Source organism: Colletes gigas, unplaced genomic scaffold (genome assembly GCF_013123115.1).
Source record: "Colletes gigas isolate AHSC1104 unplaced genomic scaffold, ASM1312311v1 Colletes_gigas_Sc00001, whole genome shotgun sequence".
Lineage (NCBI taxonomy): Eukaryota > Metazoa > Arthropoda > Insecta > Hymenoptera > Colletidae > Colletes > Colletes gigas.
The window spans coordinates 2,124,211-2,144,275 of NW_025106630.1; the positions used below are offsets into that span (position 1 = coordinate 2,124,211).

Consider the following 20,065-nt stretch of genomic DNA (forward strand, 5'->3'; position numbering starts at 1 on the left):
AAAAACGACGTGAAATACATTTAACGAGACATATGTATATACAGGGTGAGGCATTTTAAACAGGTCACCTGAATAACTCGCTTGTTTTTGAAGATAGGAGAAAATGCATTAGACCAAACTTATTTGGTATCGGGGGGCTCATAATCTGGTATTACCAATTTTTTTGTAGGTGGAGGCGTCAAGGAGATATGAAGGTCAACTTTGTTTTTTTAAATGGAACAGTATATTTTATTACTTACATTCTGATAGAGTGTTTCAAGGCGAATACAATGACCTATTATTAAGGTCATTCAAGGTCACCCAAAGTCAACTGCAATAGAAAATAAATTGTGTCAGAGTACATTTCGAATACTTGTGTATCACGTGTGTGTATTGCGTGACACGGGTCACAAAAGATAAACAAACATTCAATCACATTGTACGCTTATCCGTATCCTCAAACATTATTGGTAATTTTACTACCGACTAGAGCACAGCTTCGTAACATTTATTCAGTCTAAGTGTTTAGTTTTCTAAAATGCGTTACACGATAGCAGAGAAAGTAGAAATGGTTCTTATTTATGGTGAATGTCATAGAATTATGAGGGAAGCGGTACGTGTGTATAGTGAAAGATTTCCCGATCGTAATAATAGACCTTCACTTTCTGTCTTTACAAACATTATAAAAAAGTTCCAAGAAACTGGAACTGTGGATAACAAAACACGTAATCTTGCCAAACGAGCAACTGATGATGGAAACTCGATAAATATTGTAGCAGCTGTAATACAAGATCCACATGTTAGTACAAGACAACTGGAACGCGAAAGTGGCATCAGTCAACGAAGTATTTTACGAATATTACACATTAACAAATTTCATCCGTTCCACATATCACTTCATCAACAATTAACTGAAAATGATTATACAAAACGTTTACAATTTTGTGAATGGGGCTTACAAAAACTACAAGACGATGAAATGTTCTTGAGTAAATTGTTATTTACCGATGAGGCCACATTTACAAACCATGGAGCAATTAACCGTCACAACATGCACTACTGGTCGGTAGATAATCCACGATGGTTGAGAGAAGTCGACAAACAGAGACCTTGGTCTGTAAACGTCTGGTGCGGTCTTCTTCATAATAAAATAATTGGTCCATATTTTATTGATGGCACGCTAAATAGTAGTAAGTACCTGAGAATCTTAGAAGACGTTTTGCCAGAATTGTTAGAAGACACTTCACTGGACATACGACAATCCATGTGGTTCCAGCAAGACGGATGCCCTGCTCATTCAGCACGCAATGTTACAGAATTTCTAAATAGAAAATTTGGAGATTCTTGGGTAGGTCGATCAGGAAGTAACAAATGGCCGGCACGATCCCCAGACCTGACACCTCTCGATTTTTATTTGTGGGGAAAATTAAAGGCAGAAGTGTACCGCGAAAAACCAACTACCAAACTTGACATGCAAGAACGTATAAGAAGAGCTTGCTCTGTAATAGATACAAATGAAATTTGCCAGGCAGTGTCATCAGTATTGCAACGATTTAGACTATGTATCCATGTTCAAGGTCGCCATTTTGAACACTTGTAATAGCAGTATCAAAGTATCCAAGTGTTCGAAGAGTGCTTTGACACAATTTATTTTCTATTGCAGTTGACTTTGGGTGACCTTGAATGACCTTAATAATAGGTCATTGTATTCGCCTTGAAACACTCTATCAGAATGTAAGTAATAAAATATACTGTTCCATTTAAAAAAACAAAGTTGACCTTCATATCTCCTTGACGCCTCCACCTACAAAAAAATTGGTAATACCAGATTATGAGCCCCCCGATACCAAATAAGTTTGGTCTAATGCATTTTCTCCTATCTTCAAAAACAAGCGAGTTATTCAGGTGACCTGTTTAAAATGCCTCACCCTGTATAAGTATCCAAGAAAATATTTGTCTAAAAATTTTTGTAAAATAAAATAAAATTAGAAAGAGTTAAAGAACCCCGTCATCCATTTTGATTAATCCTTCCCAAATTCTTTTAACAACGATCTTGTTTGAACAATTTTAAATATTACCCCTATTTTCAAAGGATCACTTTCGAGTAAAGTTGCATTAGTTTCTCGACGATCGTATCTGTTGCTTTGTTTCCTGATCTTGTTTGAGGAAACTTGCAGTTCGTAGGAGCAGTATTTACATCTGCTGGACCCAAAAAAAAAATTCTGCGAACCGTCGACGTTCCTTGCGGACAAACGTTCACCGATACTTTTGGGCGGACTGTTTACCTGAGTAATTTGTCAGCGTACAATGTTCGAATCCGAAATCCTTGAGCCTCCCAGCTCACGGAGCCTCGGTGGTCACCTTTTAATCCGAGCTTTCGCGGCCCTTACCAATGGTTCCTTGCCTCCGTGGCCTTTACGACGTGCGAGGACTCGCTCGACGTCCAACAATAGACAACTTCTATTCATCGTTTTACGTTTCTCTTCCTGTTTTTCGCTATTACGTTTACGCGATCGAAAATTAACCCTTTGAACCTTAGCTGCTGTCGCTACAACGACATATTTGCACCTTTTATAACTGACCTCAAATAAAACAAAATTAACACCTAGTACCAGTTAATTACTTTATTAAAATTATATAATCTGTGCAAGTATTGTAAAATAATCTCATGACTAGACTGCGGATCTTTATGCAAATTCACATTTTTATTAATAGAATTAATGAAACGAAAGGATAATAATTCGTATCTTACTTTAAGTATTTCCCATATTTTTGCATATTAAATGCATTCTGTAGTTTTTTGAGGATTAAAATTTCCCATAAATGCATAAACATCCGCAGTCTACTCATGACATTTTATTGGGCTATTTTAAACCTTCATTTTGCTGACTTACGTATTTTATTAGTTTTCAATATTTTTTTGGAACAAACTGGAAGCACGAAAGTCGTCGAATTTTCACAAATAATAATGCATGAATTGTAACCCGTTTGAAGATCAAAAAACAAAGTGCAGAAAGTGAATATGTATTTTTAACGAAGCATAGTTACTTGGAGCAGTTTCGAAGCGTCGAAGATTTTCGAGAATAATTCGACGAACGTTACTCCATTGAACATCTAGAGTGCTCGAGGTGTTAAACTGGCACCTATCGAGGTCTATCGATGTAAACAGATTTAGGAGCAAAGGGAAGCTGCGACTGTTAAGTGCCAATATTTCAGAGCCCAGTCATGCGAATCAGAAGAGTCACTCGAACGCTGTTGGTGCTTGCACCGACACGGTTTTCGTCCCGCATCGCTTTTTCATTCCGTGTTCGTAAAGAAACCATTCGTGAGAATATTTTCGGAATTCTCAAGTGCGACACTCTCGAAACGTATCGTTGGCCTCGAGCCCAAACATAATAATTTTAACGTCGATCAACGCAAAAAGTACTCATTTGCAATAATTCGCGTTTATTTGATAATCTGATAAATGAAAATTTAACATGCTTCTAAAACTGATTCGTTATTTTGCAAGATCCTTTAAATAACTTCAATTACATCGGGCAAAGTCTCAATAAATAAATATCTTAGCACAATGGCGGTCTGTGTACGCTTGATTGTATCGTCGAACAATCAGTCCCCCGAAAGGATCATTGATCCAGGATCATCGTTAAAAATAACAGAACGTATTTTTCAGGGGGTGCGTGACATTCGTTCACAAAGAGCTAGATGCGGACTTCGTTGGCCGACTTTCATTGGATGTTTCCAATGCTTTCTCACCGGTCAGCCAAGATGATTATTTACCCCGCCTTAGTGATTACACCTCGGTCTACCACGGTAGGAAATGCCTCTAAATATACTGACAGACCCGAGGAACTCCGACGCGGGCAGCCATTGTACTGCGATTACCACTCAAATCACCGTAAAATTCCCGTGAAATGCGTTTCATTGTGCCGTCGAAAGTGCAGGCAAAATTTAGATGTTCCTGTTGCCCCGAGAAGGTTTTTTCCTTCGTGGCGGCACGGATAAAGACGTTTCGAAATCTTTTTCGTGAACGAGTATCAACTTTCGTTCCGGTCTCGTTTCTTCTTTAATACAAAACCTTAATTTTTCTCACGATGAATTGAATTTCAGTGATTTCTTCAACATTATACAACGTTCTACCAATTAAATATTAAAATAAAATTCGCAACTTAAGACGGAACAAAGCAAAGCGCCAATCGCTAATTTTGATGAAATTTTGGCACTCTAGCAGGAAAAATACATTTAATAGAATTGTTACAAACTAAATTATCCAAATAATTGACTACTTGATGTGGTGTTTTAATGAACAGTTTATCAACGTTTGTACTACAGTGTAACTAAAAGTTCACTAATTTTACGTGCATGCAGTTCTGGAACTACTAGTGTATTATTCATTATTGAGCCATCGTTAGAAGCGGCAAGGCTTCCTCTTTGAAGTGGTTTTTGAATTTTGTCGATCCGGCTTTCCGTTTTCGAGATATCGTAATTTATGTAAAAGGTAATTTTTTTTATTCGACTACGATCTCGTTCGGCGCTTCAGAAGGGCTTATTAACGCGTATTAACAATACTAAAACTTTAAACGCGTACAGTTCGAAAACTACCAGGGTTTTATTAATTATTGGGTCACTGTTAGAAGCGACAAGGCTTCTCCTTTGAAATGGTTTTTGAATTCTCTCGATGCGACTTCCCGTTTTCGAGATATCGTAATTTATGTAAAAGGGTATTTTTCTTAATTTGACTATCTCTGTCTCCGTCTGGCGTGTCGCGCTGGACCTCTTTGTCGCACGTGAGACGTGACTGTCGTGACCTAGTTTGGCGTAGTATTTCCAAGAATTTACTACGCACTGTTTACTATTTTCACGCGCGCGCGTTCATTGATCTCAATGAACGTAAACAAACGCTTCGAAGCCTTATATCTCCGGAACTAGCCATCGCATCGACTTGAAACTAAAATCGCTATATCTCCGGAACTAATAAAGCTATCGACTTGTTCGAACGCTCATTTTAAAGGGCTTTTCATCATCTATCCCATGAACGTAACAATTACAATAATTTCAGCTATCTTCTATGTTTATTTTGACATTTACTTTGACGCTTGACTTGAAACAAAAATTGTCATATCTCTGGAACTAATTAAGCTATCGACTTGTTCGAACGCTCATTTTAAAGGGCTTTTCATCCTCTATCCTATGACTACATCAACTATTATTATTTATGCTATCTTCTATGTTTATTTTTAAATTTATTTTGACACTATGCACCCAAAGTTTTACCAATTTCTATTGATTATACTACTCGTGTGCGACAACACTGGATTATAAATTGTTTATTTGATTGAAAACGAATCTAAATGTGTATACTTTTTCGTAAATAATTGTTTTCTACGGAACTAACTACAGTATCAACTTGAAACAAACATCTCAAAGAGCACCTCATTTTCTTTTTTATTAATATAGAAACTATTATAATTTATACCGTTTTCTATGTGTATTTTAAAAACAATTTATTAAATAATTTTCAGTTAGATTTTATTCAATTTCAAAAGTAATTTTATTTAGTTATTGAAATTCTAATTTTCATTGAACGTTCGATACGGAATATATTGCTTACGTTTTACTTATTTTGTTAAATTTAGACTTTTAGTGTCGACTAAGCTGACCAACCATAATATAGAAAGATTAACAAAATAATGTTTATCCGTTTACTACAAAACTCGACACGAACTTATGGGACGACCTCATATTTTTTGAAATTTGTAAACCGAAAATAAAAGATTAGAGTTTACAAAAAATATTTCTTCATCGTCATTTGAGTTCATTTTATTAATCTTTGCATTTAATATCCGATTGTTAAATATCGATCAATCGTACATGTACAAAGTATTTTAATCGACAAGTAGGATTACAGATTTAAGCAACTGGGAGGCGTTTGCGGTTTATAACATTTTATTTACATACTTTTAAAGCTCTATTTACAATTAGATGGGCGCCATGGGCGCGATAATATCATCTTCGTATATTTAAACTAATCATTGCTCTCTATCGTCGACTCCTACAGATGCACCGTACTTTATAATACATTTATACACGCGATTTATTTCGCTCGACGTTGCTCACGAATCTTTCCACTCGCCGTAAAGTCTAATTAGAATCTCTAACTACCCCTAAAACTCCAATTCCGACGCATCGATAACGAAATTTAATATTTCATATAGCTTTATATTGCCACGTAAGCGACGAAACAAAGTACTTTTCGTAAACGTTTACGGTTATCCTATGCTACTAATCCCTTAAATTAATCTATGCCTTTTAATCTCTCTTGTATCCAGCGTAATATCTTTATTCGCCGATTACTTCGGTCGGATAAAACGTAAAACTATTAAAGTATTTCATTAAATCCACTAAGTGCAGCTGCTGGATTATTGCGATCGTCGTACGTCGTCGTACGACTCTTTGTTCAAGTATAATATAGTAATGCAAAAATAATCAACGTAAATTCTCTGTTTCTCTTTGTGTATCATCATTTGTGATATGTTTGCATCACAGCTGATTTTTACGTATACTCTCTTCGAACTACCCTAATCTCCACGTGAATAAAAATTACAACGCTATCACTTCCGCGATTAGACAATTTTGTTTGCATTAAATATTGCTTTTCGATCAATCGTAACCTGCGGTACAATTTCCTAATGCTCGCGAAAGACTCGATAGACAAAAAGGTAAAGTATCCTTCAAATTTGCTTAGAAAACTCAAACTATACTCCGATCCTTTCGTGTTTCGAAAAGATCAAAAATCTTTAGAAACTTCAATTGTTAATTGTGACAAGCCCCCGATAGTTGTAACCTTAATCTCTCGCCTCACGATTTATTTTCGAGCTATATTTGTCATAAATACAACATATCTCGGTTGTAATTAAATTCGTTAAATCGTTCTCAAACATGATATCTAAAGTCTTCAAATATTTCGTAAGACTCGTTATTTTCATTCAAGGGGTTAAAGCACGTACTTTAAAACCTACTCTTTCTCTATGACTGTCCAACGCCATTACTTCTAAAATTTTCTATCTTAAACATTTACATATCCCTTCACCATCCATCTCAACGATCAACAGCAAAAGTCTAATTAAATTCGAAGCACCTCGACGCGCTTCGTCAACCTCCACCAAACCTCTCCAAACCTCGTGCATCCACGTCTACGTATCTGAACATCCCGACTCTTCTGGAGTCTCGTTTTCCCGTTCAGGCCGCTTTGTACATGTCACAGATGATCCTCTCGATAGGTATGATGCCTATGGTCCTCCTGAAGAACAGTTCCTCGATCGCGTGGGTGGACACCGAGCGCAGAGTCGACAGCAACAGCATCAGCTTGCTAAACCTCAAAGCACCGAACGACGCGCCGCTCAGCCTCTGTCCCAGGGCCAATTGAGCTCCGTCTCTCAATCTAGCGACGGTCGATGGGTCCCTCAGTCTGCTTCCTGTGCTGGGCGACGCGGAACCGTTGCTGCTTCTGCTGCTGGGAAGCGGCTCGCAATCCAGACCCGCCTTGAACAGCACGATCGCCCTGATGCATGCGAACTCGTGCTGGTCGAGGTTCATCGTGTGGAAACCAGCCAGCGTTTCCCTGAAACGATTCACCTCGACGGCCAATCCGAGACCCTGAGGACCTGGCGTGAGCAGAGCCGTCGGGTCTAACGTTGGCAGAATCTGCGCCGCCGCGAGCAAGAACAACTCCCGCCAGGAAGACTCCAACAGAGTCAGCTGGTCGTCCAGGGTCAGGCTCGTTCCCGCCGCCAGGTCTCTGGCCCAATGGACGTTCAAGAAGAGCAATCTCGCAGCCTGCTCGCAGATGGACTCTGCTGTTATCGCTGGGATCAACGGCACGGTCGACAAACCCGCCACGCTCACTGGAATCTGCAAGTCGGAAGAGTGGTTTACGATTACGGTGATCTTGGAGGCTTTTGTTGACGTTTGATGCAACTGGGTTGAGTTTGAGGACTCGCGGATGAAAGATTTTCTTTGTTATCTTCGTTAAACTTTTGTATTATTGCGTAGTTTGGTTAGTAGAGTAAATTGAAGATATGTTATTCCAGTAGAAGAAACGTATAGTGATCTTGGTTAGAACCTGTTGGCGTTTGAAGCACGTGGGTTGAGTTTGAGAACTTGTGGATGGAAGATTTTCTTTGTTATCTTCGTCAAACTTTTGTATTATTGACGTTTAGTAAATTAGCAGAGTAAATCAGAGAAGATGTGTTATTGATGTGTTATGAGAAACTTGGAATGCTTTCTATATAGGTTAATATCATATTCGTTGAAAGGATTTTCTAGTTTCAATTTGTAATTATTCCATCGTCGAGTAATAAACTCTTCTGTGACTTTTAATTTTAAGATATTTGAGAATTTTATTATTTCTAACGTATTACGGAGCATTTACTACTATTCGAAGGATTATTAAAGCTTTTGGCTGCCATTCCCCACAATCCAATAGGTCTACATAAGCTTACTGATTGTTCTATAAATTGAGAGTTTGAAGTCTAAGCTTAGCTTAGAGTGTTGTTTGTAGATTTTGTAACAGCTTCGATTGTTAGGTCTTTAATTGTTCTTTTCCATATTTTATGTAACCCTAATTTTAGTTTTCTTCCTGTTTTTGATCATTTCAAAGAAAATGTAAAGAAGTGTTGTTAAAGTGTATAATTTTTCTTTTGATACGATTTTGATTAATTTTTAAACACATATATTACTTCTGTGTTAGTTCAAAATTTAGGTTACAGTCCTAGGTATTTTGCTGTTTACCAACAACTAATTCGTTTAAGAAAATATTTCTTTGCCTCGTATTTCGTTTTGTGGGGATGACTAATGTTGCATAATGTTGTAAATGATCGACGATTTGTGGAGGCAAGATTACCAGAGTGAACTTACCTTGGGCAGTGCCATACTGTTGCAATAAATAGGGTGTGGAAGAGGATGATGAGGGGCTGGCGCTGCGACGGAAACACGAGGCTCGGTCGGTGGTTTAGGCAAAGCCAGATCTAAAGCTCCCGCTGGTGGGGGCACCATGTTGGCCATCATTTCGGGTTCTTTAAAGTATAAGGCCATCTGCCTACGTAGAGTCGAGTTTCGTGGGCCACGTTCGTGTTGCACAGCTGGAAAAATACGAAAATTCGCGTTCATACACCGTTTACCACGCATCGCGGAACGTGTTGTATTTATTCTGTGCTGCACATTTTCACGGAAAGTCTATTTTTCACGATATTGTACCAGGATAAATCTTCATCTTGTAACAATCATTTAATTCATGAGTTAAACAGAATATTTTATTAGAAATTATTTTAATTCAAATGGCTTCAGAGTGGCTTGTCGTGCAATATTCTAAACGATTTTTATTTTTTTTTTACTGTCTTTATTGGTCTTGATATAAAATGGAGAAACTCTAGAGAAAATAGCAAAATGTAATTGTACAGAAATAAAAATGAAAAAGTGCAAAGCTGGAACTTTTAACTTTTAACCCTTAAGTGGACTCTCAATCTCAATTGAATCAGTTTATTCAATGTTGATTTTTACCAAATTGGTAAATGGAAATCAAGTTTATTTTAAAGCATTTAAAAAATAATGAACTAACAGGAGATTACATAAATTTTCGAATTACGTTTATATATATTAAATAATTATTAGTTTAAACTTGCAGAGGGCCGCAGCGGCCTCAATAATCTACTTAAGGGTTCATATTGCGTAAATACTAACGTTTTCTCGACCTACCATCTCTGTTCATGCCAGCTTGAATGCACTTGGCCAAGCGACACGCTCGACATTGGTTCCGATGTGTCTTATCCACCATGCAGCCCCCTTCGGACTTCGCTTTGCAGACATACTGACGATTTCTACGTATCGATCTTTTGAAGAAACCGGCGCAACCGTCACACGCAAATATACCGTAATGCTTCCCCGAAGAATGGTCCCGACAGACCTTGCATGGGATATCGTACAGAATGCGGCCTGAAACAACAGAAACAAACCCTTAGAGTTAGTTCAAAAGACACATTAAATAGATTCGAAAGATTCTTATCTGAAATGCCACCTCAAAAATTTCAGATGCACCAAATTTGTGGATTATTATGTGAAGTTTGGTGGAGGATACAACGAAATTAAATTTTCGTGAATTTGATTTGCAAAAAGTTAAATTTGGGGTGCAAAGCCTGTAGTGATTCAGATTAACTTTCCAACCCCAACTGGTTCTTCTAGCTTTTTAATTATTTAGAACAGCTTTGATCGATGACCACTGATCCGTGACACGAGTTCAGGAAACTTAAATAGACCTAAATCACACAATGCACCGATAGCAGAGTGTTATTTGATCCTTGGAGAAGCCAACATCGGAACATTTTTCCCAAAGGACACGGCTCACCCCAAGAAACCTGTGCCAGTATCAGCTATCAGAACTTCCCGAATACCTCGAACAATAAACAGAGTCACTATTTATAGTCTGCACAATTGTATTTAACAAACGTATCGTATAACTATTGCAGTAAGTCTACCGGGCCAAACCTTGGTGTCGCTTTTGGCACGCACAGTTGGAAATTAAATCGCAAGGCAAGGGGTTAAAATACTATTCGAAATTCTTATTGTCTAATTTATCCTATACGGTATTATATGTTTCGCTTTGATGCCTAGTCTCCCAACAGTGAAAGGGTTATCGACTACTAATAAAGTCTCCCGAAAGTTCGTAGCGCAAACATCACGTTTTGAATAACGTCAAACCTCCGAGAGTTCCTAAAAATGATCCTAAGCGTCCCGGTGCGCTTCGATTTCCCTAAATTCGACAAAGAGTCTGCCGAGAAAGAGCCCACGAATCGATCCGCGACAAAACGGGCGCATTGTTGTCCGTTCTCGATGGCAAAACCGAGGAGAAAGCCGCGCCTAATCCGAAGAATGCCGGTATTTTGGATCCGGAACCCGTTTACCAGCGAAAACACGGATCCCGTAAATGACGTCTCCTTCTGAATGGGATCGATTTGTCGCCAAGTTAGAAGGACCTCCAGGACGTACGCGCTTCTATACCTGTTCGTGCTGGCCCTACGAGCGGGACAAGCAAGGGTGTGGTGCGTTTATAATGGGGGTACCGACTCGTTGTCACGGGCTCCGCCTACGCCATTGAGCCCGACGGGGCTCGTGAATGGGGGCTGAATGGACCGGATGTGGCTGCTGCATTCAGCAGCCCTTAAGTGAGCAGCCCGAAACACGACACTTCGCCTCCGTATCGCCTGATCTCCCTCGATCGGTTTCCCTCGGCTCCTTTATCTTACTTAACGTGGATCTTATTATCGGAGAAGGTTAAACGTTTTCGAACCACCACGCCATGTTTCCATTCAGTCGCGGATATATACTGAGGATGAAGAGAAATCCGTGAAGTTTATCGATGGGCAACGAGGAACTGTTTCTGGGAATGTTTGCTAGGGGAGATAAGGGTGCGAGATTTCGGTGGGTCCACGAATCGGTTCGCGACGTTGTTTGAAATTGTTTGCGTTGATCTGCTTCGTGGCGATTGAAAGATTCGATGGTAAATGGAAAAAGTTTGAAACGTTGCAAGATAAAGTCTTTTCGAGCATTTTTAACGTTTAGATAGCTTCGTTCTAGTCACTTTTAAAAGTAATGTAATGAGTAATTAATTTAAATGTTTTTGGAAATGTGGGTGGAATGTTAAAAATGTTTGAAATAATTTTACTTAATAATAGTAATATAAAATGAGTCATTTAACTCATTGCAATTTTAAGACTAGCTATGAGTATTGTTCATTGTTTGAACTTGTTTGCACCGAACAGTTTTGTAACGTTTTAAAGATGGATGGTGCATGGAAAAAGTTTGAAGCGTTGTTTAGTCTACATAAATCAATACAAGATGAAGTCTTTCATGTTAATTTATCTAAGATTATATTTGGTTAATAAAAATTTGAGGTTTGAACAAAATTCGTATAATATACTGTGTGTGTCAGTGTGGTTTTTGATAGCTCATATTCGAACCACTTCTTCACAAGTACAATAGTAAAAACTATTCGTGTTACAGCTCATCTAACTATGTCAATCTATGTATGATGGTTAATAAAAGTTTGAAAGACAGTCGTATAATATACCGTGTGAAAGCTTCAAATCTCTGATAAAATTCTTTACTAACGAATAAATGGACCGGTAAATTTGATTAATTTCGTCGCAATTAAATTTACCAACCGAATTAACGAATCAAATCGGACCAAACAGCGACAACCTGTTGATTTCGCCGAGCAGCCTTCGCTTATCAATCGCTTTCTGGTCCAAGCGAATCATCATTTTCCGAGTATTTTAATTTGACGTTTGCAAGGAGAAAGTATAAAACCGGGAACAGTTGCGTTTTAAAATATTAATGATAACGTAAGCACCACGCGAAATACAGTGCATGCCTACTGACCGCTACAGCACACAGGTTGCAATGACAGGGGTGCGCCCTTGCAAACGCAGAGGACACCCTTTTCTCCCACGATGAAGGGAAACTTGCATCGCGAATGATATGTTTTTCACGTGCAGGCTGGTTCGTCAAATCTCCTGCCAAAGTCCGTTCACGAAACACTTGAAAACGCGTTAATTTCGTCGAAATAATTTAAGTTAACTCGACGGAAGCAAAATTCATCACTTTGGAAACGTCGTCGTAGGAAATAAATATTTTAATAATGAATATTCAAACATCGTAAAACATGCTTTTATGTAAAATTAATACAGAAGAAAATTTCTATAATGGAATAAACCTCCTAAAGAGCAGATTTAAATCCAATTGAACACCTTTGGAACCATCTAAAACCAAACGACAGAGGATTAGTCTCGAAAAATTGCACAAACTTTTGCAGTCAGTATCAAACACGATGTAAACAGTCATCGATTCGAATGAATATGCTACAAAATATTGCACATTTAAAAATGTTAAGAGTGACACGTTTATTGGTGACGTTCGTTCCGGTTTGAAGCAGTTTGAACCCATAAAATAAAAAACGAAATGATATTGCAAACATCTTAAACGCGTTTTACTAAGAAAAATGGTTGTTCGAAACCATCTAAAACAAAATTTACGACAGAGGATTAGTCTCGAAAAATTGCACAAATTTTGCAGTCAGTGTCAAACACGATGCAAACAGTCATCGATTCGAATGAATATGCTGTAAAATATTCCACATTTAAAAATTCTGTTAGTGACACGTTTGTTGGTGACGTTTGTTCCGGTTTGAAGCAGTTTGAGCCCATAAAATAAAAAACGAAATGATATTGCAAACATCTTAGACGTGTTTTACTAAGAAAAATGGTTGTTCGAAATAGATCCAAAAGACAGAAGAAAAAGGAGAGTGCAAAAGCTAGCGTTTTGCGAATGCAAATGCGTTGTTACGCGTGCCCACGCGTCCAATAGTATAATTTCATAGAAACTCCGCGAAACAACCAGCGAACGCAGGGTGGGGGAGGCGTACATGGAGGAACGCGTGTTCTCACATGAGAATCACGCGATAACGCCTTCTGCGAGCCGATATCCGACGGATGCATGAAACTTGCATTCGGTCGACATGGCTCGCGAGTCATTCCGATTGAATTTTTCATCGTCCTGGAATCGAGGTCTGTGTTTTACCGAGCGGCGGTCATCTTCCTTCTGTCGTTTTCCGTCCCGTTGGCTCGTCAATCATTCATGGAATTTTTACAGTGATCGAACTCGATCCTCGCCCTCCCCTCCCCGGAACGAAGAAAAAAAATGAAAGGCGAACGCGCAGAAGCGCACGCTTGCTTGCGATTAGCCACACGCAAATCGCGTGCCCGAAGCTGGAACGCGTCGAGGGGGCCGCAAAATCGACTGGCTTTCTCTGAATTTTCCTCACTTTTCCCCTATCCCTATTATACCTCTCAAGTCATTCTTTTCAAGTTGTTCTCGGTCGTTTTGCGATTCACGAAATAGTTACTTCCAGTATCTGGGGGTTATCCACCCCTCTTTCATTCACAAAACAAGGGATTTTTTAAAATAATTATTAACACTAGAACTACCGACAATTATAATGTATTTATTTATACCAGAGAAATTGAAACCATAGATACGTCAGGAAATGTGTAATGCAATGGAAATGAGTGTTTATTCATTCACATTCGAGTAAATTTTTGTACAAATTTTAGTAGAAATTACGATTGGGTCATTTTGACTGTTTTGTCATACACATATTTTATTCAACTTCCATTTTTAATAGAAGTAATAGAAATGATAAAATAAACGGAATTTTGAGAGAATGAAAAATAATTATTTTGTGAATTGCAAAAACGTAACACGAAATAAAAATATTATAAACTGGAAACACAATTTGCGACCAATAAAAAGATATCCCCAAAATTTCCTAGAAAATTATGTTAGGAAATCCCTGGAGCCGTGCTTTAGTTACTTAAAACGGTAATTAATCCTCCTGCTCGAATTCTTTAAAATAAAAAATGGAGAAACCCGAAAACAAACTTTCTTATATTACTCTAATAAGAGTTAAACATTTTCTGCCCAGTTTTCATAGACTTGTGAGAAATGTTAACATAAAAAGTCACGTGATTCAAATAAATTTTAATGCAACTAAAAAACAGAAAATTAATCGAGATTTTCGATGGTGGAAGTTATTGTGAAATATTTTTTTAAGTATCGTCCGCGTGAGCGTAGTCTCCGTGGACTTCCGAACCACAGTGTTTTTCATGTTTCGATCGAAACATTGAAGTTATGAGCAGTTGAAGTTTACTACCCTAAAATTACGCGATCGTCGACGGAGGGGTTAATTTCGTGGCCGATTCGACCGGATGTGATTCACTCCGGTCGAAGCGTCACTTTATTCGGAACTTTTCTTTGTTTCGAGCGTCCATTGGTCGTGTAGTCCCGATGATGCAGGTTTCGTGACGGTGGAATCGAGAGAGAAAAAAAAGTTCGTCGCGATCGCCAACCGCGAAAGGGTGAAAATGTATTCCGCGACGTCGAACGAAAAGTTGAACGGAGTTCAAGTTTCGAAACTTCACCCTAATGGCTGGGGACAACTTTTCTTGCGTGCAGCCGTCGTTTAAACATATTTAATTGAACGATTCCTTCGTCTTTTTTACGTTCGAGTACCTAGAACTTGAAAACTTTTCGAAAAATAATTTCGAAAGTCAAACGATGTATTCTGCCAACAGATTAAAGAACGGGATATTCACTGATAGCGATAAAAAAAATAATTTTGACAATCAATATCCGTTCAAGACATATTGTAAACGTGTCATAACGAAATATAGAAATATTCAAAAAATTCTCATCTACGATTTTACTGGAAGAGTAATTAAAAAGAAATTTACAAAGGAGGCTTTGTTTCAAGTAAACAGTGTTTCTAGGGAGGAGTTGGGATAATCTTCCCTTAAAATTACCGCGCGAAAAAACCTCCGGAATCCCAGGATTAAAGTGCCTTTGTCTATGGTAATGCTCAGATGGTTTCTTGCATTTTGTAGAATGGAGAATTTTACGAATGAAAACTACTTGGATAAAAAATAATTCGAATATAGTTTGTAAAATGTTACACGTTTGATGTTATCGTGCACTAAATAGCCAAAGGCAATGCTAAATCCGCAATATGACCCGGTTCAAATATTTCCAGCGATACCAAAGCGCAGGTGACGAACAGTGGAGTATCTCAGATCGCTTAGGTGATATCATCGTTCATATTGTCATCATCCATCAGGTGTTACGTGCATCGTTAGTGGAGCATGGGAATTTCGCGGCATGTGTGAGGAACCAGACCCATCAAAGTACACGCGAACGCAGTGCATACTCGCATTCATCCGTCATCTGCTTGCATCGTCGCGATTGCAAGGGTTGCGATCCACCCTCCGGGCGAAAGATGCGCGCCATTCTCCTCTATCTGCTTTTTTACCTTCCTATCGTCATTCCCTCCGTTTAGCTTTGTTATTTCGACGCTTCTAATAATCGTGCTCCAGCCTCGAGTGAAATTAATGATAAACAACCGGAGGCTACTGTGCGTGGCGTTTCTTTAGAATATTCACAGGGCCTTTACGATTTATCTCGATCGATTAGACAGAAAATTATCCTGCGACTTTACGTCAAAAAACTTTCGTCTCATATTGCAAATTGAATTAAAATATTTCAGAAATAATTAACATATCTTCTTATTCTCAACCCCCAAAATACCTTTTTCTCTGTTATACTACCAGGGGTTGGATGTCTTTATAATTATCGAATAAAAATGTATGTTTAATGATTTTATAGAAACTTTATGTTTTGTGAGCTAAAATATATAGCTAAACTACTTTGTTTGATATTAGTAGACTGTTGATGTTTATGCATTTATGGGAAATTTTAGTTCTCAAAAGACTGCAGAATGCACTTAATATCCAAAAATATAAAAAATCCTTAAAGATACGAATTAATATATTTAGGGGTTGAGATAACCCCCTATAAAGCTCCCAATTTCATTAATTCTATTTATAAAAATATCAGTTTGCCTTTAATAATTGTTTTGAAAATTGCTATATTTTTCGAATTAAACTAGGGAGCGAAGATAATCAGAACGACTCGCTCGAATAAACATCAACTATGAATTAAAACTCGGTTTACTGAGCACAGTGATGGGTGTGAGCAGCCAGGTGAATTTTGAAACATTGTTTTATTGGTTGGTAGCGTCACGAATCGGCGCAATAATTGAACAAATGACGCCGCAACCTGTCGGGCGCCACGGAGATTCCTAGTTATCGTGTTATATTTTTACCATCTGCCGTTAGTTTCTCATGGATGAATGCAACCAGGGACGAATCATTTAAATACACCACTGTCCACCCCGTTTAAATGCCGCATATGCTATTTGTTTCACACGAGATGAGCCGCGCGATGAGAAGCACCCTTCCTGCGACGCGATGATTAGCAACGCTGCTCGCCTCTTTGCGTCATTAACGATTCGAGAATGAATACTATATTTAAAACTTGAAACAATAATGGAAAAAGACTAATTTGTTGTACGAGAAGTAACATGAAATAAAGAGTATTTTAGAATAACAGATTTCTATTATAGAAACATCCTAGGCTACTCTAAAAAATGAATGGTCTCTTGGTCTTACAACTTAACTTAAAAATGATTCGACTCTACAAAATGAAAAAAGAAATCTATAACAAAATTCTATATTTATGTCCTATATTGTGTCTCATTTCTCGGGTTTGGTTTATTAGAAAATTATAATACTCGGAGGCTCCTATATACGAGGAGTTGTCATTACGTTTTTGGAAAGAAATTTTGAATGAAATTTATATTGTTTCTATAGTCAGTAGTTTGATTATTGAAAATTTAATAAGTTTCGAAGGATATAGAGATATTTTTGCCGTGGATTAAGAATTCAACCATGGACAGCCGTAGAAATACTGGTTTTTTACGAGCACTAGACTCCCGCGGATCGTTAACGTTCCATCACCCACCAACCCTAACCACGACGAGGCGAAAATTAAAAAAAAGGTGACACCTTTCCTACAGGTACGAAGATTCGCGTAGAGGGCAATTACTACCTCCTTCGATTGTGACGCCAGTTTTATATGGCAGTAGACAGGAGCTTTTACGACTGTGGTTTCAGAGCTAACGAGTATTGTAAACGCAGGTACCGATTTATCGTCGCCCACGTAATGAACATGGCTACCGGCGAAGAGAAAACGAAAGGAATTACGTTAATCTATCGGAGAGGGAAACGGCTAATCCCGAAACCTTAAAAACTCCGCTGAAGATAAAAAACGACAAAAAATTGTTCGGTTCCCTTTTTTACAAAATAAATACAGTAATTTGGAAATTTGAATGTTTCCAGTCAGATTGCCACGGAGAAAGTGAATTTCTTTGCACGACGAAGAGACGGGGACTTTTAAGTGAAAATGCGCGAATTTCGTCCAACGCGAGCAGCGTCGCGTTAATTTCAATCTCTGCGAAGAATTTAGGGCTTTCGATGACATAGATATTCGGTTACGGTGCTTTTCGAGCAACTAAAATCAAATTTTCTTATTTTTACATGAGAATGTTTGATAACAAAAGGGAACAATTCGAAGCTGCAACGGTGTTTTCAACTTCCTCGGTTAAAAATGTACATTTTATGTTAAATTCCATGTTTCGTTAATAAAATTTTAACGATTTTTCAATATCGAAAAATCGCTTCTATTCTACAATGATTGGCTTTTCAAAATAAGAATTTATAGAGAAACTATCGAATGCAAGGAGATCCATCATTTTTCAACGTGTACGAATATATTGTAATATTTTTGTAAATAACGTGATTTTTACGCGATTTCGATGCTACTACTGTTTCTTTTAGAATATATTTTTGGTTCCACTATGTTACACAGTTTACGTTCATACAATACGGGATAATATTTTGTTTGCTTGCCAAAGCCAATCGTAAATATTGAAAATCGAGGACAGCAGGTATACGCGCGAATCATGTCGACAACATACTTCAGCGTCGGATTATAATGTATTTTGTTTGCCAGAATATTTGAAAAGTGTACGCGGTGTACCATAGAAGGCCAGGGAAGGATTTCAGTTCTTTTCAGCATGGCGAACAAATCGATGATATGAAATGAAAAGGAAAATATTATTTATATTTTCTACGTATAATATACACGTCCGTAAGTTTATATCGACTCGATCGAACTTGGAATATATGCTCTATTTTTGATTCGTTTCGAAGCAGATTTACGCACAGTACAATAATAATAGTATATATTTTACACATCACGAAATTAATGACCATAAAATATATGCACATACGTTACCACCGGGTTCGAAATAGTGAAAAAAGATAAAAATTGCAAGCCAAATTTTAGTCAATCGATAAACGAACGTGGCAAGTATGAGTAAATTAAGTTTACAACTAGCACCGTCAAACAAAATTAAACGTTACCTGCAAAAACCTAAACCAAACAACAAAATCTAATTCTACACACGCGTGCACTGGATGAAAATTCTCAGGAACGAAGGGTAAAAGTAACTTAATGGCGATCCTCTTTTATAAGTCGAAATCGAATCAAGCACAAACTTACTGGAAGAGGCAGGCATCTTCGGCTGTGGCACAGGCATATGCCCAATTTGTGGCTCCTGGTTTTGCATCTTCACTCAACAACACACCACCACTGCGCAGGCAACGTGTCGCGTTTGACAGCGAAACGACAACTCGGAACAACGAAAAACGTACGATCGCGGCCGAAACGGTATGCTCGGATGGTTGGATCGCGACTGAAAACTGGCATCCGACTAGGAGGACTTCCGCGCCCCGAAATCGAAGGACTACTCGACGTCCCTTCGCTTCCTGCCTCCGGATACTCGAAACAAGGGCTAACTTCGCGACGGAACGTTACTGACAGTCATCGTGGCCGGGACTTCTTGATGGTAAGCACGGCTCCTGACCGTTTTCAAACAGGCAGACCGACGCCGTCGGGACGCTTCATTGGCCAGCGACTTCCCTACCCTCGAAAAAGGGCGGTCCTTTCGAAAGGAGCTGGTTCGTCCCCGACTCGACGGGGGTTGAACGTCACCACGAGCCACTAGGGAGAGGTGGCGAACGAACGGGGTCGTTCAGATGTTCCCCACCATCCTCATCCCTTTATCCGCTCCTATTCATCCGGCCCAGAGGTGAAAACGAAGCCACTTCCACCCCTTTTGCGCCGCTGCATCCGTGTACCTCTTGCCGCACGATCGGCCAGTCAACCCCTCCTAATTTCGTGCCACGGTAACGCGAGGATTACGGATAATCAATGGGTTCGTCGGTGCACTTTTTACGCTTTTGTTCGTTCGTAAAGCCGAGAGACATACGACAATTATCGAAACGATCGAACTATCGATCGATTTTTTATCTGTCTCAACCCTCGGGACGTTCTCTGTTTCTGTACACTATGATGGTCTTGGGGGTAAAAATGATATACATTAAGAAAAATATAAATGTAAACAAAGATATGTTGTCCAAGAAAACAAACATATTGATATTTTTTGTTCTAGTTTTGTTCACGATTGCAATCGTAAATAAATACGACTTGGGTATAAATTAAAAAAACCAGAAAAATAAAT

General features: G+C 38.5%; 1 protein-coding gene across 1 annotated transcript; it reads right to left on the bottom strand.

The window, feature by feature from the left end:
• Positions 1-7,218: 7,218 nt before the first annotated feature.
• LOC122394841 (nuclear receptor subfamily 2 group E member 1) lies at positions 7,219-19,111 on the bottom strand. Its single transcript, XM_043391991.1, has 4 exons — positions 19,045-19,111; positions 9,733-9,969; positions 8,896-9,119; positions 7,219-7,890 (listed from the first exon to the last, which is right to left on the bottom strand). Exons 1-4 carry the CDS (start codon positions 19,109-19,111, stop codon positions 7,219-7,221), a joined length of 1,200 nt encoding a protein of 399 aa, XP_043247926.1.
• Between the last annotated feature and the right edge of the window lie 954 nt (positions 19,112-20,065).